The sequence below is a fragment of the Polyodon spathula genome, chromosome 5 (genome assembly GCF_017654505.1).
Source record: "Polyodon spathula isolate WHYD16114869_AA chromosome 5, ASM1765450v1, whole genome shotgun sequence".
In the NCBI taxonomy this organism is placed as follows: Eukaryota; Metazoa; Chordata; class Actinopteri; order Acipenseriformes; family Polyodontidae; genus Polyodon; species Polyodon spathula.
The window spans coordinates 20,209,014-20,231,723 of NC_054538.1; the positions used below are offsets into that span (position 1 = coordinate 20,209,014).

Here is a 22,710-nt window from a genome sequence, read left to right on the forward strand (position 1 = left end):
GTGAAGTTTGTTTTCAATGTTTTCTTCTATTTACATTTAGCTGTTCTTCATCTACTGTTGGGTCTACTCTTGCTGGTGCATTTATTTATATATATATATATATATAGGTTGCATATATATATTTATATATATATATATATAATATATATATATTTCAGATGGACTGCTGTCTTCACTCAGAAAGTTGGTGTACCAGTTATGTGGAGTTTCATCCCCAAATATATTAAAGGACATAGGTGAAAAGCCACTCATTTTTGGCTGTGGTTACTAACAACAAATAAAATGGCAGTTTGTCATGGAATTTAGAATGTAATGGGGTGTAGTGATTTATTCAGTGTGAAGAGGCTCATTAATATGCAGGCTGTGCTATAAGCTATATATAAGCACTGTAATATGGATGTAATATTCCACTATTATTCCACGTTTATATGGTGACGTAAATATACAGAATACTACACATTATTGCATTACAAGGCAAGACTGGTTTAACGTGAGTAATTTCATGTTGTGTCCTAAATGTAATCATTATAACAAGTAAACAGTACACAGAAGATCCCAGCATGGTTGCAACTTTATTCCTTTCAATAAACTGACGACTGCTTCACTGCTGAATTATCTGTGCAAGATCAAAATGCAAAGCAAAGGAAACTTCGATATAACACTATGAATATGGTATTATTCCTTAAATATAAATCTGTATTATAAAGTTTTAAACTTCCCATATGTGGGCATGTATTTACAAACACATTCTGCGTTACGGTAACACAAATGCGGTGTGACGCAGATGGACAATTAACGGAGCACAGAGTCCCTTACATTACAGACTCGGACAGAACCAGGTTAATTAACAAATGACAATCAAAGGTTTTCTAATAAGTGGTTTTCAGAAAGATTAGTACTAGTATTGCTTATTATATAAACTAATATTCCAGAAGCTAGATCAATATTCCATGACTTATTCTGAATACTCTTATTAGCATACTGTGTACCTTATTCTGAATATGCTTACATGAATATAACACATTAGATTACTTAGCATTCATAATAATAATGGAATACAGTATTAGCCTGCATATACACCTACTAAATGTCGGGGAAAAAAACATCCTGTGTGAATAATTCATTCCCAACTACCTTTTAAGGACCATAGAGCTGTAGCCAGTAAAATCAACTGTAGACTGGACAAGATGGGGTTTTAAAGATGTACTGCTGTTTGTAAGAAACACAGAAGTGTCCATTGATTAAAAACAAACAAACAAACAAAAAAACCCCACACATTTCCTGCCTTTGCTTTGGTGTGATCAAATTGCTTGATTCCGAAAGACTGGAAATATATATATAGACATATAGTGCCTATAGAAAGTTGACACCCCCTTTTAAAATTTTCACCTTTTGTTGCCTTATCGCCTGGAATTAAAATGTATTAAATAGTTTTTTTTTCATTTATCTACACATCCTACCCCACAACTTCCAAGTAAAAAAAAATAGTCTAGAAATTTGTGGAAAATTAATTAAAAACAAAAACTGAAATAGCTTGGTTGGATAAATGTCCACCCCCGTTATAATAGCAATCCTAAATTAGCTCAGGTGTAACCAATCGCCTTCAAAATCACACATCAAGTTAAGTGGCCTCTACCTGTGTTAAATTGTAGTGATTCAGGATAAATTCAGCAGTTCCTGTAGGTTCCCTCTGCTGGGTAGTGCATTTCAAAGCAAAGACTCAACCATGAGCACCAAGGCGCTTTCAAAAGAACTCCGGAACAAAGTTGTTGAAAGGCACAGATCAGGGGATGAGTATAAAAAATATCAAAGGCCTTGAATATCCCTTGGAGCATGGTCAAGATGATTATTAAGAAGTGAAAGGTGTATGGCAACACCAAGACCCTGCCTAGATCAGGCCGTCCGTCCAAACTGGATGACCGAGCAAGGAGACTGATCAGAGAGGCTAATGGCAACTTTGCAGGAGCTACAGGCTTTTATGGCGAAGACCTGTCAAAGTGTGCATGTGAAAACAATATCCGAAGCACTCCACAAATCAGGCCCGTATGGTAGGGAATGAATGGAGCCAAGTACAGAGAAGTCCTTGAGGAAAACCTGCTGCCCTCTGCAAGAAAGCTGAAAATGGGATGGAAGTTCACCTTTCAGCATGACAACGACCCAAAACACACACACAGCCAAAGCTACACTGGAGTGGCTAAGGAACAAAAAGGTAAATGTCCTTGAGTGGCCCAGTCAGAGCCCTGACCTAAATCCAATCGAAAATTTGTGGCATGACTTGAAGATTGCTGTCCATCATAAGAACATAAGAACATAAGAAAGTTTACAAACGAGAAGGGGCCATTCGGCCCATCTTGCTCGTTTGGTTGTTAGTAGCTTATTGATCCCAAAATCTCATCAAGCAGCTTCTTGAAGGATCCCAGGGTGTCAGCTTCAACAACATTACTGGGGAGTTGATTCCAGACTCTCACAATTCTCTGTGTAAAAAAGTGCCTCCTATTTTCTGTTCTGAATGCCCCCTTGTCTAATCTCCATTTCTGACCCCTGGTCCTTGTTTCTTTTTTCAGGCTGAAAAAGTCCCTTGGGTCGACACTGTCAATACCTTTTAGAATTTTGAATGCTTGAATTAGGTCGCCGCATAGTCTTCTTTGTTCAAGGCTGAACAGATTAAATTCTTGTCTGCATATGACATGCCTTTTAAGTCCGGAATAATTCTGGTCGCTCTTCTTTGCACTCTTTCTAGACAGCAATATCTTTTTTATAACGAGATGACCAGAACTGCACACAATATTCAAGATTAGGTCTTACTAGTGCATTGTACAGTTTTAACATTACTTCCCTTGATTTAAATTCAACACTTTTCACAATGTATCCGAGCATCTTGTTAGCCTTTTTTATAGCTTCCCCACATTGTCTAGATGAAGACATTTCTGAGTCAACAAAAACTCCTAGGTCTTTTTCATAGATTCCTTCTCCAATTTCAGTATCTCCCATATGATATTTATAATGTACATTTTTATTTCCTGCGTGCAGTACCTTACACTTTTCTCTATTAAATGTCATTTGCCATGTGTCTGCCCAGTTCTGAATCTTGTCTAGATCATTTTGAATGACCTTTGCTGCTGCAACAGTGTTTGCCACTCCTCCTATTTTTGTGTCATCTGCAAATTTAACAAGTTTGCTTACTATACCAGAATCTAAATCATTAATGTAGATTAGGAATAGCAGAGGACCTAATACTGATCTCTGTGGTACACCACTGGTTACCACACTCCATTCTGAGGTTTTTCCTCTAATCAGTACTTTCTGTTTTCTACATGTTAACCACTCCCTAATCCATGTACATGTGTTTCCTTGAATCCCAACTGTGTTCAGTTTGAGAATTAATCTTTTGTGTGGGACTTTGTCAAAAGCTTTCTGGAAATCTAAATAAACCATGTCATATGCTTTGCAATTATCCATTATCGATGTTGCATCCTCAAAAAAATCAAGCAAGTTAGTTAGACACGATCTCCCTTTCCTAAAACCATGTTGACTGTCTCCCAGGACCCTGTTACCATAAAGGTAATTTTCCATTTTGGATCTTATTATAGTTTCCATAAGTTTGCATATAATAGAAGTCAGGCTTACTGGTCTGTAGTTACCTGGTTCAGTTTTGTTTCCCTTTTTGTGGATCGGTATTACGTTTGCAATTTTCCAGTCTGTCGGTACCACCTCTGTGTCAAGAGACTGCTGCATGATCTTGGTTAGCGGTTTGTAAATTACTTCTTTCATTTCTTTGAGTACTACTGGGAGGATCTCATCCGGCCCGGGGGATTTGTTTATTTTAAGAGCTCCTAGTCCCTTTAACACTTCTGCCTCAGTTATGCTAAAGTTATTTAAAACTGGATAGGAACTGGATGACATGTGGGGCATGTTGTCAGTATCTTCCTTTGTAAAAACTTGTGAAAAGTAATCATTTAATATATTTGCTATTTTTTTTTTCTTCATCTACGATTTTGCCATTTGTATCTCTTAAACATTTAACCTGCTCTTTGAATGTTCTCTTTCTGTTGTAATATTGGAAAAACATTTTGGAATTGGTTTTAGCTCCCTTAGCAATGTTCATTTCTATTTCTCTCTTGGCCTTTCTAACTTCCTTTTTGACTTGCATTTGCAGTTCCGTGTACTCTTTCTGCGTACTTTCTTTTTGGTCCTTTTTTAATGCTCTATAAAGTGCCTTTTTTCGCTGAATATTTTTTTTAATTGATCTATTAAACCATTTTGGCAATTTAGTTTTACATTTAGATTTGTCTACTTTAGGGATGTAATTGTTTTGCGCCTCTAGTACTACATTTTTGAAGAACAACCATCCTTCTTCTGTGGGTGTTTTCTCTATTTTACTCCAGTCTACGTCTGTTAGTCTCTGATTCATACCTCCTTCATCAATGCTCCCCAAGGAACTTGACAGAGCTTGAACAGTTTTGTAAAGAAGAATGGTCAAATATTGCCAAATCTAGGTGTGCAAAGTTGGTAGAGACCTATCCCAACAGTCACAGCTGTAATTGCTGCCAAAGGTGCTTCCACCAAGTATTAACTCAGGGAGGTGGAGACTTATCCAATTCTGATCTTTCAGTTTTGTATTTTTAATATATAATTTTTTCTTAATAAAAAATTTTCCCCTTAACAGTGTGGAGTTTGGTGTGTAGATAAGTGGGAAAAATAATCTTAATCTTTAAATGCATGAAACTCTGAGGCACTGACACAACAAAATGTGAAAAAAGTTCAAGGGGGTGTAGACTTTCTATAGGCACTGTGTGTGTGTGTGTGTGTGTGTGTGTATATATATATATATATATATATATATATATATAAATGTATGGTCAAATATCATCATCACGTAATATAATTGAATGTTAACTTACATTAACAGGTGTCATAACTTCCCTTTTTCGGGATAAAAGGGAAAAATCAATAATAGCCAAAAAAAAAAAACATGGTTAATGATGTCTGTGAATCTTCTGGGCAACTTAAAAAACAAAAACATGCATTTATTTATTCTGCTCAGACTGAGGATCCACTAAGGCCAGCATGGAAGTTTAGCAGGATCAGTAAATCCTGTTATTATGAGACAGGCCTCTACATGTGGACAGTGACAAATTCCCATATTTAGCGTAGGACATGACATCATTGTAACAAGCATTGAAACACAAAGGGGTTGCCCTATAGAACATTGAATGACAACATGTAAAAATATGTATGAAAAGGAATTTGCATAACATTACAAAAAAAAAAAAAAAAAAAAAAAAAAAACTGTACTCCAATTTGTTAATTTTCATGAAGATTTATTGAAATAAGAATGCAAAAGAAGTGAAAGCTAAATAAGATTGTAGCTGTTTCTAATGCCACAATAAAAGCTAGATGCTTGGTATTAAAGAATTCAACGTTGCATTTACAGCAGACACAGTTACCTTATAACACTGAACTAGAATATTAAAACAGCGAGCATGAATTACTTGCAGTATATGAGCATGTCGCTGTCTCTGTTTCACAAATTCGGCAACTATGTATCATTTTAGAAAACAAACAGTTATCAAGCTATTAACAGTTGGCTGATGTTGTTACGAACACATTATGGAACAGCTTTATTTAAAAAGGTAGAAAAAAACATTGAAAGAGGACAGAGGCTCGAAGCTGGTTCTTCTTCAGAGTGCTGGTTACAAGTTGCACTCTGACAGATAGGCAGACGAGTTAGTCCCTGAGCAGTGCTCTCCAAACTGAGGCCTGAAAAAGACATTAAAACGGTTTTCAGACTGCTAAATATTCTGGTAATTAAGTCACTAACACTAGAACATCTGAGAGGTCATTTTTTTTATTCATGAAATCCACAAAACTTGATTTTAAATCCTCCCACTCTAGTATCAAGTGATGTGAGTGTAATCAAATTTAAGATTATATATATATGTATATATATTGGGATGTAATGCACACAACAACCTAGATGGACCAAGGAGTAGAAATGATCCCTCATAGTATGTCTTGCCTTCGAATGGTACACATTGATGAACAGTGATGATGGCAACAAGAAAAAGGGGGATTACTGCAACACATATTTTGGAAAAGGTGAAAAACATCAGACAGTGATTCATATGGTGGTGACATTTTCTCTAGTGATTCTGACTAGAATAAGACATCTAATGCATGCATTCAGTGCAAGAAAGCCGTCTGCGTTTCATGAGCATCCACTGTGCTGAAACTGTTCATGTGCAAGAAATGTGATTCCATGCCTTTCTGTTCAGTGATAAGGCATTCTTGGGATTCTCTATTGGTTTGACTTCATATTTTTTATATATTCCCAACAATAGTAATATAGTTGAATGTAAAAGAGTAAAATACACAGTGGCTTTTTTTGTCCTAAAATAATTCATTTCAGACGAGGCAATGCCAGTAGCAAAAAATATCCAGTACTATCAGAAATGATAATGGAATTTTAATCACACCATTGGCAACATATAAAAACACAGTAGTGGTCAAAAGGACCCCTTGGATAGGGTTACACTAGGACAGTTTGGAACAGTTTAGGCTTTTCAATTTACACCCCAATGCATTCTGATAAGTGTAGTTCTGCTTCTCAAAGAAAAGAAACAAGTGGACGGTACCTGAGACAGGTAAAATGTACCAGAATGGATTGTGATGTGATCTGAAAATCCTGAACTGTCCTAAACTGTCCTAGTGTACACTGAGTCACATGATCAGTGCCACCCACAGACTACACCTGTTTAAACCTACCAAATGTCACAATCGATAAACCCACAAACTAGCCCTCTGTTTTATGATAACAGTTTGTGCATGTTCCCTGTTGAATATTCAAACTGGGATTACTCTGATCTCAGAACCTGGCTGGGGATCTGTGGTACTGTAACTTAGCATAACCTTTGTTGTGTCACTGATCAAGAACCATTGAAGAACTGCAGCTGCGCTGGCAATGTTCCAGAACAGACCTGGTGAAACACAGATTGTGATGTCACACAACAGTACTCACCCCTTGCCCCCCTTGAACTGAAAAAAAGACTTCATGCAAGTAATGTCATCGGTGATGTCATCATCAATCAGTTCTTAAAAAAAGGAGAAAAAAAAACAAGGATAAACAATTAAACTATTGGTTACGCAAATTGGTTAAGGCTTTAACATTGATGTATGCCAAACCCAAAGGCCATCAGTGTTGACATTGTTTAAAGGTTATAAACTGTTCCTAAGAATCCACTAACATATTCATTCACCTTACAAAATTACTCGAGGCTGTAGGTTTTGGTTTTGGCTACAACTCTCTGCAGAGATGCATCCCACCGAAGAAAAAAGTGATAAAAAAGGGATAAAATACTTCAAAGATATCTACTTACTGTTGCAGTTCAGTTTGCACAAGCTCATTGTATTATTGCAGACCAATTTGCTGGGGAGCTGGAAGATGCCTAATAGACTGCCAAAGCCCTTGGACGACATCCCGCTGAGCTTGTGGTCTTCATCACTGTCTGACTCGTCTGTCTCCTCGTGGCTGTCCTTAGGGGGTCCAGCAGGGCTGACAGCACTGGTGTTGAAGCCAGTCGTGGTTTCCACGTGGCAAATCACTACAGAAAAGAAAGGGAAGGAATGTTTGTTATTAGTGCACCATGTCAAAAGTTAAAACTTTACACGTTATACCAGCAATGAAATAAACCAGAAAGGTATTTATTTGAATTTTAAATTGAACACAGACAAGCACTTTACCCACAAGCATATACTGTGGTGCGTTTTTCCTAATTTATTTAAATTATCAGTCCAGATTTTCAACTATGGGAAAATTGCTTATGTAATGCATTTACTACAGAGGACTCAATTTGCCTGTGGTGTAGGGCACTATGTTTTTTTTTTTTTGTTTTTTTTTATCAGGTTTTAAATTACATGTGCAATTGCTGTAGATTAAAATAAATAAATAAATACAAATGAAGTAATGGTGCTGTCAAAAAGTTTGACCACTGATGCTTATCATGCAAAGCAATTTACTGATTCTCTGTTTATTAATAATATGCAATACCGACAGGTTGCAGCCAAATTATTTTTCAATGTTAACATTCTGTTTTCAAGGGTGTGTTTAAACGCAGTGGTGTAGTCCTTAATCTGAAGGTACCGTAACACAACTAAAATAGTGATTTTCTTATACAATAATTATTCTACAGATTTACATTTTCTTTGTATGCAGAACTTCTAGTAACACATAGCACTGATCATGAACCATTTGATGCTTGTATCTAATTTCCACAAGTATTTCCTCAAAGTGTGTTCTTCATCTTGTCTGAATGCTTTACTTTACATGTCAGTGGCAGAATGACGATGCCTGAGCTGCCAGTAGAAAATAGTACGGGAACTACACCTATGGTCCTATACTGACTGTCCTGAAAAGCTTGATTGCTAATTCTCAAATGCTAAATAACGTTGGGGGGTCAAGTAGAATTGAATTACCCCAGCCTGTGCAAATCACGTAACTTGTTTACTGTCCTCACAACTGGGTAGAAGCAGGACAGCACTGGAGAGGGTGTCTGAGCATGGCTATTATTATTAAAATTAAACAGAATACTGACCTTTGGCAAGTATTTCATACACCTTCTTTTTGCTTTCATGTTCCATCTGTGGTATTTCAGCCTTCAGTCGGGATGCCAGTTCGCACTTGGTAAACACCTTGGCATCAGAGCTGGGTGGCAGGAATGCCACTATGGCTAGCAGAGCGGTTGCAGATACAAAAAGGAGGGTCTTCATTGTGGTTCTTTGGAGTTCCTTGGAAAGTGTGTGATGCTCTGGTACCGAGACAAGCTCTTTATGTACAATCAAGCACCCCCACCCTTCCAGCAAAACCCCAGTGAGCGCATTCCCTTTTTCAGGGGGGGTGGTGTGACATTTAAAAAATATGATTTGGTCTGGGTGTCTTGTTCACGCCTGCAGCCATTGTCTGTGGTATTGTTTTTTTTTTTTTTTTGTCATTGAAAGTTTTGCAAAAATTTGTATCAGGTTTTCATTGTATAGAAGCCACACATAAGAGCCTTTCAACTTTGATAACAGAGAGATAATATCTGATCAGGTATCATTTTTGTTCTATTCTGTAAAGAATACTCTCTCTGACGTCAACCTTTGAAATTGTATATTACTTTGGCTCGGTGTATCAATGCATAATGCAATCTATGTAAGATTGGTATGAGAAGATGTGCTAAACCTGAACCTGTGGTACTATAACCTTTAAAGAAGACAGCAGTTCTAAAGGGTTGCTTAAATACCACACATTTTTAACTTTTACACTGCTGTTTTTTAACATTCTTTTGCAGGCTGTTGGCAGCGATTTCATTTTTTGCAACTAAAAACAGTTACTTCTATTCACTTTATATCTTTTCTTTCATCAAGATGTAAATAATATGTTGATAGGTAAGTTATTTAGATGTCTGCCTAAGGCTGCGGAAAGAAATTCCAGGCAATTTGTGATGTAAAGTATCACAATGCATGATTCTTTTTGTAACAGTTCATTCAACTTCTATTTAATGCTTTCCATTCCTGATATAAAAAAACTTTGCAATGTAATTTCTGTCTACGATGCAGTAAATAAAATAGGCCTTTTATTACTATCACATGGCAGGGTGCACGAGAAACAATTGGCATTTTCTTCATCCTGTGTCGTCCGAATTGTAGCAATATATTTTAAACATAATTCAGATTATTCTATATTATTATTCGCACATAAGAACATAAGAAAGTTTACAAACGAGAGGAGGCCATTCGGCCCATCTTTCTCATTTGGTTGTTAGTAGCTTACTGATCCTAGAATCTCATCAAGCAGCTTCTTGAAGGATCCCAGGGTGTCAGCTTCAACAACATTACTGGGGAGTTGGTTCCAGACCCTCACGATTCTCTGTGTAAAAAAGTGCCTCCTATTTTCTGTTCTGAATGTCCCTTTGTCTAGTGTCCACTTGTGACCCCTGGTCCTTGTTTCTTTATTCAGGTCGAAACAGTCCCTTGGGTCGACATTGTAAATACCTTCTAGAATAGTCTTCTTTGTTCAAGATTGAATAGATTCAATTCTTTTAGCCTGTCTGCAATAGACATGCCTTTTAAACCTGGAGTAATTCTGGTCGCTCTTCTTTGCACTCCTTCTAGAGCAGCAATATCCTTTTTGTAGTGAGGTGACCAGAACTGCACACAATATTCAAGATGAGGTCTTACTAGTGCATTGTACAGTTTAAACATTACTTCCCTTGATTAATTTCAACTTTTCACAATATATCCAAGCATCTTGTTGGCTTTTTTTATCATGGGACATCATGGAATATAAATGATCTGGGGACTATATTTCTCAACTCGGGAGTGTTCACCAGGAGAAAATTAATTTCTAGTGTTCATAGCTTTATAGTGTCTATAATGCCCTCCAGTAACAATGCTGGTGCTGGAGATGAATGGTGCATTGTGGAAACAGACCCGCAGTGTTGCAAGAGGAAGCATGATCTGGATACACTGTGGTCCTTATTTTTGGGTCTGTGACAGAAATATGAGTTCTGGTGATGAATCTTCCTCCTGACCTGTGAGGGCACTAAAGAACGAGAGGAGAAGTATCTGGAAGGGCTGACCTGACAGTTTGTTTCCGTGTCAGGGAAGTGGGTCAGCCTGGAAAGAAGCGAGACTCTGTTGTAAGACCGTATTGATTTGAAAGGTAAACGAGAGGCAGCTGCAAGTAATAAGGCAGCTGCAACCATTTACCTAGATATCATGTGGGATTACATATAGGGGCCAGGGTAACGCTGATCTTTTCCTTCGTTTGGGTAGAATGTTTGGAGGAAGAAGGAGCGAGAGTGGAACTCGCAGTGTTTTTGTGATATACGTGTTGTGTTTGTTTATTAACTGTCTGTGTTTGTTTCACTGTAGACAGTTAGAGCACTACTCTGGAGCTGTCGCAAAGGGTCAGCACTGTCCGGAGCACCCCTGCACACCACAGTATCCGTGTATTCCCCACGCACCCTCACGTCTGCACTCACTCAGGACTGGTGACCGTGGGTTCATTTTTGTTCGGGACTGTGCCCTGTTTTGTTATCCCCGCGCTTTACACATTGTTGTGTATCGCCGGGGATTTATTATTTTATGGTCACCAGACCTGGATTATAAATAAAAGCACCTTTTCACTGGAAACTGTTGTCTGCCTGTCAACTGTATACAGTTTAATGTTTTTTTTTAAGGTGCAGGAACCTGAAAATGACATTCACATGTTCTATTTAAACCACAATAACGATTGAGGAGTGGGGAGTCAGGGCTGCGTGTTCTAATTGTTATTGTGTCCCCTGTGGGTAAAATACAACTTTTTACTCTTTAATAATGTTTAAGAATAAAATAATTGCAGCTAGAAGGCAGAATAATAACAGGTTCAAAATGTATTGAGTTAAACATTCAATAGGTCAGGAAAAGCATTCGGTATCATGGTGAAAGACAATTAACAAAAATAAAACACCTTTAGGAGTGCATGAAATGAAAGCTGACCCTGAACAAACACGAATAACACATGTGAGTGAAGCAAAACTTCAGACAATCCGAATGCAATTAACTCATTGTCCTGGTACATTTGAAAGCCCCTAATAGAAGCTGCAATCCTGGCTTCACACCAAGCACGAAAACATGCTACAACATGTTATACTGATGCAAACAGGCCCCAACAGTTTATATATATATATCAGCAAGATATGGTCTAAAACAGTTGTCTTAATTTGTATTCATCGGGCCACTGGTGAGACCTTAAAAACACAGTACAGAAGCAGGAAGAAAATGCATACGTAGAGAATATCTCCAAGTTAAAAAAAGGTCTGAACTCTATCATATATATCTTTGGAGTGTCTAAAATGTATTCTTTGTTAGTTATTGTGTATTGCACTCATGTGCACACTCAACACAGCAGCTTGTAAAGTAAGGGATAACCCACGACAGGGCATGCATTGTGTTGCATTAACATACTGCTGTAGTTGGGTTGGAGGCATGAAGCAACACAACGCACAAGTCCTGAAGAGTTTCCCGCTTATAAAACAGCTACAACAAAAAATAAAAGGTGTTTTTATTAAAAAAATAAATAAATAAAAAATAATAATTTGTATTATATATCCTTCTGCTTTGGAGACAAAACAGTCCCTTAACCAAGGTCATATTTGTTGTAAGTATTAAACTGGAGGTTCCCTTTCAATTTGAAGATGACCGTCAAAACAATACTTTTGGGAAATGCCTGCTTGTCAGGTATTCACTGAGCATTCTACATCAAAGCTGCCGATAGGCCCCTCCGTGGAGTGACATCCTCGGTCCCTCCTCCCGAGGTAATAAATACTCACTGCATGGAGACTTCAGTTTATGTGCATATTCACCTACTATCGCTAATAAATATATATATATACACACACACACACACATGGCAGAAGGTGTAAACGATTTATTTTTCAATCATATCAGTTTTTGTAAAGCAACTAAACCAGGCATTTCAATCCAATTTTAAAGCATTTTATTTTTTAGCAGGACCAGGAAAATTACATCAACCAGAAACCAATATTACAACATATTTTGGATTTACACCAAGTTGCTATCTACCGCACAGGCCACCTGAGTGCTTGCACCACATCACAGAACTTAAGTCCACTGTAACACCAAGTTTGGACCTGGCTGTAATTCACTATGGCCTGTTGTATACATAACCTAGACCTTCTATCAAGTCATATCTGCACAAGAAGTGCTGTGTATATGCTGGTAAAGACGGCATGAGAACTCGGACAGAGACAGGTTAATTAACAAATGACAATCACTGGTTTTCTAATGCCTGATTACAGGGAGGATGGACACAGAAAGATACTGGTAGTTGGAATATGCTGTTTATATAAACTAATATTCCAGAAGATAGCTCAATATTCCATGACTTATTCTGAAAACTCTTCAACTAGCATACTGTGTACCTTATTCTGAATATGATTACATGAATGTAACACATTCCATAACAACGGAATACAGTATTAGCCTGCATATACACCTACTAAATGTCAAAAAAATATATTTTCATCCTGGGTGAAAAATATATTCATCCTGGGTGAATAATTAATTCTCAATTACCTTTTAAGGACCTTTTTAGAGATGTAGCCAGTAAAATCAACTGTAGACTGGACAAGATGGGGTTTTAAAGATGTACTGCTGTTTGTAAGAAACTCAGAAGTGTCCATTGATTAAAAAAAAAAAAAAAACCCACACATTTCCTGCCTTTGCTTTGGTGTGATCAAATTGCCTGATTCCTAAAGACTGGATTTTTTTTTTTAATGTGTCTGTTGAGAAAGTATTACATTATACAGGGGTGCCCAACCTTTTTGCATGGGTGGGCCACATAGACCTAAGGGCAACCTTGCATGGGCCAAACAAATGACATATTTCTATAACATTTTAAAAGAACCATAAATGTAGGTTCCAGTTTTCAATGTCTGCCAATTTAAAGTCATCTATATTTATTTATTTGAGTTTAGCTTGTTATTAGATTGCAAATGCTTGTTTCTGTGCATGGGACTATCTCTTTCAAAATAAAATAAATAAATAAACCAGCGTTAAAATGTCATACAACACACGGTACCAGTAAAAAAAAAAACAAACACATTAACTCTCTCTCTAATTACGAATAAAGAAAAATATACACTTACTGACTTAATGAAAACTTTGAGGTTGTTTCTCAGCTACCAGTTTCTCAAAGTTTGGGTCAAACGCTTATCCAAGTAGATCATGCCTTGGTTGTCTGTCAAACACGACCTCAGCAGATTTTTCGCAGATTTTGGAATTGATCGTTGGGAAGCAGGAAATAAAACTCGACCAATTTCTTCTCATGAAACATATCCTTTAAACCTGAGTTACACTGCAGATCAATACATGCCATAGAAAGAGAAGCAGGGGCAGTGTCCACCTCGGCAACAAAGGTGTTTTCAAACAGACCAATGCTTTTTGCGTGTGATTTGAAGTCGTCAAATCTGCAGAAGCGTCAAGATTTATTTTTTAAGTTTATTTTCGCTATTCATTGTTATTATTTTCAGCTTTATTTTACACAAAACACAAGGAAGAAAAAAAAAATACAATGTCAGTCACTTTATATTATTATTATTATCTTTATTTCCTGTAACCAACTTTTTTTTTTTTTTTTTCACGATACTGGGCAGCATTTCTTTCGACTTCTCCCCAAGTTTTATAAAATTTTAAATCTTCTTTCTTGTGCAGTCATTGTACAGATATTACAGTGCAGGTACAGTATCCTACATAGATATTAAGAAGTTGAAAGATGCTGTCCAGTTGATTACAGAAAATATAAAGGTCGGCGTTGTATTTTTTGTATTTCTTCTGTAGCGTTTTGTGTAAAGTAGAGTTCAAACCCATGGATAAAAACTCCACCTTGACGATTCTGCGATGAGAGTTATTACCATGGTTACCATAGGTAGCCTGCCTCATTTTGTTTCTATTGGTGGGGATGGCTTGGTGTGCTTTCATATATATATATATATATATATATATATATATATATATATATATATATATATATATATATATATATATATATATATATATATATATAAAAATATTAGAAAAAATGTATTTTACACACTGAGAAAGTATTACATTATATATTAACTTATAAGTATATAACTTGTCCAAAGAATTGAAGGGAAAAATCAATAATAGCCATGAGGGGGGATGGGCGACGACATGGTTAATGATGTCTGTGAATCTTCTGGGCTATTTAAAAAACAAAAACATGCATTTATTTATTCTGATCACACTGATGATCCACTAAGGCCAGCATGGAAGTTTAGCAGGATCAGTAAATCCTGTTATTATGAGACAAGCCTCTACATATGGACAGTGACAAATTCGCATATTTAGCGTAGGACATGTTCCCTTTCAATTCGAAGATGACCACCACTACATTAGGTTTGGGATATTCCTGCCCTTCAGGTAGGTATTGCTGAGCTCTCTATACCAGAGCTGCTGAAAGGCCCCTTCCTGGAATGACGCTCTCGGTCCCGCCCACCACGGAAATCAAACCGTCACTCACAGGAAGATCCTCCTCTTTTCCCCTCTCAAGATGGTACGGTAAGACCTCTGTGTTGAGCTGAGCCTGTTGATAGAAAAGAGCTTCTCGAGTCGATTCGAGTTGGTTGTATTTCCCTTGCATTTGTGCTGAAAGCCGGCTTGCCGCATTCCTGGAAACAACGACTTAAAAAGACTGAGTCCTTTTTTGCCTTTCTGCCTCTAAGCGGCCTCCCAACTTGCGTGGTAGGCTGCTCTTTATATCGCTCTGTCGTATGTGAGCGACTGCCTGTGCAGTCATCCGTGAATGATTGTCTATTCTTCCTGAGAGTACACGTGTCCTCCTCGGGGCTATCCCTTGCCGCATCCCCGCTGTCGAGTAGACCCTGCCGGGCTGCAAGCGGTGTACTCTCTCTCCCTTTACTATCTTTCTACTGTGTTTTATTGTCTGCTTAAACTCAACCGCCGTGGCTTCGGCCCTGCGTCCCCCCTGGTACATGCTACGCACTGACCAGGTGTGTGTGTTGACAATGCTGTTAGGGTAGGCACATAGCGTAGCAGCCTCCCTGGTGCTGGGGTACCACGGTGCACACATAGCCCATGATATATATTATCTCGGGGCACAGGTGCTTAGTATAAGCAGCACACGGTGCCCAGCGCCTCAGCAGTAGTGCACAACAGCGCTGCACAGTACGCGGTATACTTAGTGCCCTCAGTACTCAATCTGCGTGCTGCTCGGTACACACAGTGCAAGTGTGCACACGTGCTGATACCTCTATCACTCTAGTGTGGTAACACACCGTGCTCCACGGTATGCAGTGCACAGTACCTGGTGCGCACAGCACTTGGGACGCACGGTGCAAGCAGCTCATTGTGTAAGCGCTGCTCAACCTAGTGTATAGCTCACGGTGCTGCAAGGTACCCAGTGTAAAACAGGATACTCGGTGTGCATGCGGTGTACATAATGCAGGGGGCACACGTAAACTGGTACTACACTAGTGCTTATAAGGTGCTGCATGGTACGCGGTGCACAGTGCGCAGTGTTAATACCCTTGCTGCAACGCTAGTGGGTGTACACACTACGTTAACACTTACCAGTGTTCAACGCAGCGCAAGCAGTGCCTCAGTGCTAATGTACAAAGCCAGGCCCATGTTGGGATCCTATCCCTGTACGGCCTGCAACGCCAGCATCCTGCAGGAGGACAAGCACTCCCTCTGCGTGCGGTGCTTGGGCGTCCCACATGCCACCATGGCCCTTGAGAGGAATGGGGCATGTAGCGTCTGTGAAGCCTTTCAGCCCTGACTGAAAGAGGCCCGTTAGAGAGAGCCATAAGGACAATTTCTGCGTCTTCCACGACTGGACTCTCAGTGGCTCTGGGAGCCCCAGAGGACCTGTCCCTGGACTCCCTGCTGGACATTCCCAATGCGCAGGCCGCCCGCAGTCATTCCCCATCTCTGCAAGCGAGACGGTGAAGTGTTCTAACCAGGCGAGGGACATTAAGGCCCAGATGGCCCAGGTCTTGGAGCTCTTGGCTAGACAGGTGCCAGCGCAGGCCCCCCCTCCCCCAAGGGAGTGCAAGGGGGTGGGAAGGGTCACCTCAGCTGGTGCAGGAGGATACGCTGTCTATAGTGGCCTCAGGGGTCGGAGCTTCGTTTTCCTCTGAGATGCAAGTGGGTCAGACCCTTGCTGAGGAAAAGCCTGGCTCTGAGAGTGTCTCAGAAGCCAGTACCACCCCACTGTCCAGCTCCGGTCTCGGCACTCATGGGACGTGCTAGAGCTTTCCTGCAGGTCCCCTGGACGCCAGCGGCAGAACCACGCCGGTCCGTTTTTCAGGCACAGGTGCTGGCTCCTCGCCCTCAAAAGTTCCCAGACGACTTCATGGAGGAAGTACGCTTCTCCTGGGACCGCCCAGCTTCGGGGCCTAGCGTGCTAAAACAGGCCGTACTGCTCTCCTCCTTGGAAGGCGTGGATAAGCTCGGCCTGGCGTGGTTCCACCATTGCGGCCCTGGTTAAGGCAACGTCAGTGGGTGGTCTTGCTAGAGACCTGGCATGCCCGAATCCTCAATGCAGGGTGACCGAGATGCATTTAAAGTGAGCCTACGCAGCACTAATACAGCGAGTGAGTGTGCTGACTGCATATTTGGATGGTGTGGGCTACGCCGCATACCTTCTCCAGGTTCTACCGTCTTAATGTTGTAGACCCTGCCTTGCTTTCTGTAGGCACAATGGTCCTTGAAGGTGTAAGTTCTCACACTAACCTCCGGGTTAGACAGTGTTGTGCATCCCTCATAAGCTGCCGTTCCTTTCCTCTCCCTCGTGACAGCTTTGGTATACATTATCCCATACCTAATGTAGTGGTGGTCGTCTTCGAATTGAAAGGGAATGTTAGGTTACTTTCCGTAACCCTGGTTCCCTGAAAGAGAAGATGACCACCACCCATAAGGTAGCTTCGGTCGCCCTCATGGGTTCGATTTAAAAAGAGGATCTTCCTGTGAGTGATGCTTTTATTCCCTCGGTAGGCGGGACCGAGTGCATCATCCCAGGAAGGGGCCCTTTGGCAGCTCTGGCATAGAGAGCTCAGCAATACCTACCCGACGGGCAGGAATATCCCAAACCTAATGTAGTGGTGGTCGACTTCTCTTTCAGGGATCCAGGGTTACGATAAGTAAGCTAATGACATCATTGGAACAAGCATTGAAACACAAAGGCGTTGCCTTATAGAACATTGAATGACAACATGTGAAAATATTTATCAAAAGGAATTTGCATAACATCACAATAAAAAAATAAAAAACTGTACTCCAATTTGTTAATTTTCATGAAGCTTTATTGAAATAAGAATGCAAAAGAAGTGAAAGCCAAAGAAGATTGTAGCTGTTTCTAATGCCACAATAAAAGCTAGATGTTTGGTATTAAAGAATTCAATGTTGCATTTACAGCAATATTTACTAGAATATTAAAACAGCGAGCATGAATTACTTGCAGTATATGAGCATGTCGCTGTCTCTGTTTCACAAATTCTGCAACTACATATAATTTTAGAAAACAAACAGTTATCAAGCTGTTAACAGTTGGCTGATGTTGTTACGAACACATTATGGAACAGCTTTATTTAAAAAGGTAGAAAAAAACATTGAAAGAGGACAGAGGCTCGAAGCTGGTTCTTCTTCAGAGTGCTGGTTACAAGTTGCACTCTGACAGATAGGCAGACGAGTTAGTCCCTGAGCAGTGCTCTCCAAACTGAGGCCTGAAAAAGACATTAAAACGGTTTTCAGACTGCTAAATATTCTGGTAATTAAGTCACGAACACTAGAACACCTGACAGGTCATTTTCTTTATTCATGAAATCCACAAAACTTGATTTTAAATCCTCCCACTCTAGTATCAAGTGATGTGAGTGTAATCAAATTAAGATATATATATATATATATATATATATATATATATATATATATATATATATATATATATATATATATATATGGATGTAATGCACACAACAACCTAAACGGACCAAGGAGTAGAAATGACCCCTCATAGTATGTCTTGCCTTTGAATGGTACACATTGATGAACAGTGATGATGGCAACTAGAAAAAGGGGGATTACTGCAACACATATTTTGGAAAAGGTGAAAAACATCCAAGACAGTGATTCAGATAGTGGTGATTCAGATGACGGTTCATGTGCAAGAAGTGTGATTCCATGCCTTTCTGTTCAGTGATAAGGCATTCTTGGGATTCTCTATTGGTTTGACTTCATATTTTTTATATATTCCCAACAATAGTAATACAGTTGCATGTAAAAGAGTAAAATACACAGTGGCTTTTTTTGTCCTAAAATAATTCATTTCAGAAGAGGCAATGCTAACAGTAGAAAATATACAGTACTATCAGAAATGATAATGGAGTTTTAATCACACCATTGGCAACATATAAAAACACAGTAGTGGTCAAAAGGACCCATTGGATAGGGTTACACTAGGACAGTTTGGAACAGTTTAGGCTTTTCAACTTATACCCCAGTGCATTCTGATAAGTGTAGTTCTGCTTCTCAAAGAAAAGAAACAAGTGGACGGTACCTGAGACAGGTAAAATGTACCAGAATGGATTGTGATGTGATCTAAAAATCCTGAACTGTCCTAAACTGTCCTAGTGTACACTGAGTCACATGATCAGTGCCACCCACAGACTACATCTGTTGAATGTGATTCATGGGTTTTAAACCTACCAAATGTCACAATCGAGAAACCCACAAACTAGCCCTCTGTTTTATGATAACAGTTTGTGCATGTTCCCTGTTGAATATTCAAACTGGGATTACTCTGATCTCAGAACCTGGCTGGGGATCTGTGGTACTGTAACTTAGCATAACCTTTGTTGTGTCACTGATCAAGAACCATTGAAGAACTGCAGCTGCGCTGGCAATGTTCCAGAACAGATCTGGTGAAACACAGATTGTGATGTCACACAACAGTACTCACCCCTTGCCTTTGAACTGAAAAAAAGACTTCATGCAAGTAATGTCATCAGTGATGTCATCATCAATCAGTTCTTAATAAAAGGAAAAAAAAAACAACATCTTAATTCTGAATTCTTGTAAACGACTTTTTGTTTGGTTGAAAAAACAAAAAACCCTTCCAGGATTTCCTCAAGAAATATTTCCAAGTAACAGGCTTACCAAACAAGTTAGTAAGCACACAGCCTTTGATTTTAATACAGTGTTCCATTGTTAAAATGAGTCTCATTATACTGTGGTACAGGTTATATTTGCCCCTTTAATGCCATTATATAAATTCCACAGTCTGTTGCCCATGGTTCAAGACTACAGCATTATAAAGGGGAGTATTGGATCAAGGTCATTCTCTGCTTTTAGGTGCCAAAATGGTGACCAGGTTTTTGCTTCTATTTCACAGAAGAAATTACATGGTTTCCAGTGGAAAACAAATTCCAGTCTTAAAGTTGTTATTAATTTAAGAATAACATCGATGAGGATAAACAATTAAACTGTTTGTGCTATTCATTGGTTACACAAATTGGTTAAGGCATTAACATTGATGTATGCCAAACCCAAAGGCCATCAGTGTTGACATTGTTTAAAGGTTATAAACTGTTCCTAAGAATCCACTAACATATTCATTCACCTTACAAAATTACTCGAGGCTGTAGGTTTTGGTTTTGGCTACAACTCTCTGCAGAGATGCATCCCACCGAAGAAAAAAGTGATAAAAAAGTGATAAAATACTTAAAAGATATCTACTTACTGTTGCAGTTCAGTTTGCACAAGCTCTTTGTATTATTGCAGACCAATTTGCTGGGGAGCTGGAAGATGCCTAATAGACTGCCAAAGCCCTTGGACGACATCCCGCTGAGCTTGTGGTCTTCATCACTGTCTGACTCGTCTGTGTCCTCGTGGCTGTCCTTAGGGGGTCTAGCAGGGCCGACAGCACTGGTATTGAAGGCAGTTGTGTTTTCCACCTGGCAAATCACTATAGAAAATAAAGGGAAGGAATATTTAGAATTAGTGCACCATGTCAAAAGTTAAAACTTTACATGCTATACCAGCAATGAAATAAACCAGAAAGGTATTTATTTGAATTTTAAATTGAACACAGGCAAGCACTTTCCCCACAAGCATATACTGTGGTGCGTTTTTCCTAATTTATTTAAATTATCAGTCCAGATTTTCAACTATGGGAAAATTGCTTATGTAATGCATTTACTAAGGAGGACTCAATTTGCCTGTGGTGTAGGGCACTATGTTTTCTTTATTTTTTATTTTTTTTATCAGGTTTTAAATTTCATGTGCAATTGCTGTAGATTAAAAAAAATAAAAACAAAAATGAAGTAATGGTGCTGTCAAAAAGTTTGACCACTGATGCTTATCATGCAAAGCAATTTACTGATTCTCTGTTTATTAATAATATGCAATACCGACAGGTTGCAGCCAAATTATTTTTCAATGTTAACATTCTGTTTTCAAGGGTGTGTTTAAACGCAGTGGTGTAATCCTTAATCTGAAGGTACCGGAACACAACTAAAATAGTGATTTTCTTATACAATAATTATTCTACAGATTTACATTTTCTTTGTATGCAGAACTTCTAGTAACACATAGCACTGATCATGAACCATTTGATGCTTGTATCTAATTTCCACAAGTATTTCCTCAAAGTGTGTTCTTCATCTTGTCTGAATGCTTTACTTTACATGTCAGTGGCAGAATGACGATGCCTGAGCTGCCTGTAGAAAATAGTACGGGAACTACACCTATGGTCCTATACTGACTGTCCTGAAAAGCTTGATTGCTAATTCTCAAATGCTAAATAACGTTGGGGGGTCAAGTAGAATTGAATTACCCCAGCCTGTGCAAATCACGTAACTTGTTTACTGTCCTCACAACTGGGTAGAAGCAGAACAGCACTGGAGAGGGTGTGTGAACATGGCTATTATTATTAAAATTAAACAGAATACTGACCTTTGGCAAGTATTTCATTCACCTTCTTTTTGCCTTCATGTCCCATCTGTGGTATTTCAGCCTTCAGTCGGGATGCCAGTTCGCACTTGGTAAACACCTTGGCGTCAGAGCTGGGTGGCAGGAATGCCACTATGGCTAGCAGAGCGGTTGCAGATACAAAAAGGAGGGTCTGCATTGTGGTTCTTTGGAGTTCCTTGGAAAGTGTGTGATGCTCTGGTACCGAGACAAGCCCTTTATATACAATCAAGCACCCCCACCCTTCCAGCAAAACCCAAGTGAACGCATTCCCTTTTGGGGGGGGGGGGGGGGGGGGGTGACATTTAAAAAATATCTGATTTGGTTTGGTTGTCTTACTCACGCCTATAGACACTGTGGTATTTTTTCTGTTTTGTTTTTGTCATTGAAAGTTTTGCAAAAATTTGTATAAGGTTTTCATTATATAGAAGCCACACATAAGAGCCTTTCAACTTTGATAACAGAGAGATAATATCTGATCAGGTATCATTTTTGTTCTATTCTGTAAAGAATACTCTCTCTGACGTCAACCTTTGAAATTGTATATTACTTTGGCTCGGTGTATCAATGCATAATGCAATCTATGTAAGATTGGTATGAGAAGATGTGCTAAACCTGAACCTGTGGTACTATAACCTTTAAAGAAGACAGCAGTTCTAAAGGGTTGCTTAAATACCACACATTTTTAACTTTTACACTGCTGTTTTTTAACATTCTTTTGCAGGCTGTTGGCAGCGATTTCATTTTTTGCAACTAAAAACAGTTACTTCTATTCATTTTATATCTTTTCTTTCATCAAGATGTAAATAATATGTTGATAGGTAAGTTATTTAGATGTCTGCCTAAGGCTGCGGAAAGAAATTCCAGGCAATTTGTGATGTAAAGTATCACAATGCATGATTCTTTTTGTAACAGTTCATTCAACTTCTATTTAATGCTTTCCATTCCTGATACAAAAAAACTTTGCAATGTAATTTCTGTCTACGATGCAGTAAATAAAATAGGCCTTTTATTACTATCACATGGCAGGGTGCACGAGAAACAATTGGCATTTTCTTCATCCTGTGTCGTCCGAATTGTAGCAATATATTTTAAACATAATTCAGATTGTACAATATTATTATTCACACATTATGGGACATAAATTATCTGGGGGCT

At 38.9% G+C, this 22,710-nt stretch overlaps 2 protein-coding genes across 2 annotated transcripts; both read right to left on the reverse strand.

The window, feature by feature from the left end:
* Positions 1-5,304: 5,304 nt before the first annotated feature.
* On the reverse strand, positions 5,305-8,829 carry LOC121315696 (lysozyme C, milk isozyme-like). The gene is made up of 4 exons (XM_041250016.1): positions 8,592-8,829; positions 7,377-7,601; positions 7,019-7,091; positions 5,305-5,760 (listed from the first exon to the last, which is right to left on the reverse strand). Exons 1-4 carry the CDS (start codon positions 8,764-8,766, stop codon positions 5,694-5,696), a joined length of 540 nt encoding a protein of 179 aa, XP_041105950.1. The 5' UTR covers positions 8,767-8,829; the 3' UTR covers positions 5,305-5,693.
* A 9,041-nt stretch (positions 8,830-17,870) lies between these two features.
* LOC121315697 (lysozyme C, milk isozyme-like) lies at positions 17,871-21,756 on the reverse strand. Its single transcript, XM_041250017.1, has 4 exons — positions 21,538-21,756; positions 20,324-20,548; positions 19,544-19,613; positions 17,871-18,308 (listed from the first exon to the last, which is right to left on the reverse strand). The coding sequence occupies exons 1-4, from the start codon at positions 21,710-21,712 to the stop codon at positions 18,242-18,244; spliced, it is 537 nt and encodes a 178-aa protein (XP_041105951.1). The 5' UTR covers positions 21,713-21,756; the 3' UTR covers positions 17,871-18,241.
* Between the last annotated feature and the right edge of the window lie 954 nt (positions 21,757-22,710).

Bases quoted from the DNA above. Each gene is read 5' to 3' on its own strand.
- LOC121315696 (XM_041250016.1), bottom strand. From the start codon at position 8,766: ATGAAGACCCTCCTTTTTGTATCTGCAACCGCTCTGCTAGCCATAGTG. The intron at 7,602-8,591 runs GTCAGTATTCTG...TCTTTTCTGTAG, and splicing joins GTATGAAATACTTGCCAAAG to TGATTTGCCACGTGGAAACC. The intron at 7,092-7,376 runs GTAAGTAGATAT...CCTTTTTTTAAG, and splicing joins GTGCAAACTGAACTGCAACA to AACTGATTGATGATGACATC.
- LOC121315697 (XM_041250017.1), bottom strand. From the start codon at position 21,712: ATGCAGACCCTCCTTTTTGTATCTGCAACCGCTCTGCTAGCCATAGTG. The intron at 20,549-21,537 runs GTCAGTATTCTG...TATTTTCTATAG, and splicing joins GAATGAAATACTTGCCAAAG to TGATTTGCCAGGTGGAAAAC. The intron at 19,614-20,323 runs GTAAGTAGATAT...CCTTTTATTAAG, and splicing joins GTGCAAACTGAACTGCAACA to AACTGATTGATGATGACATC.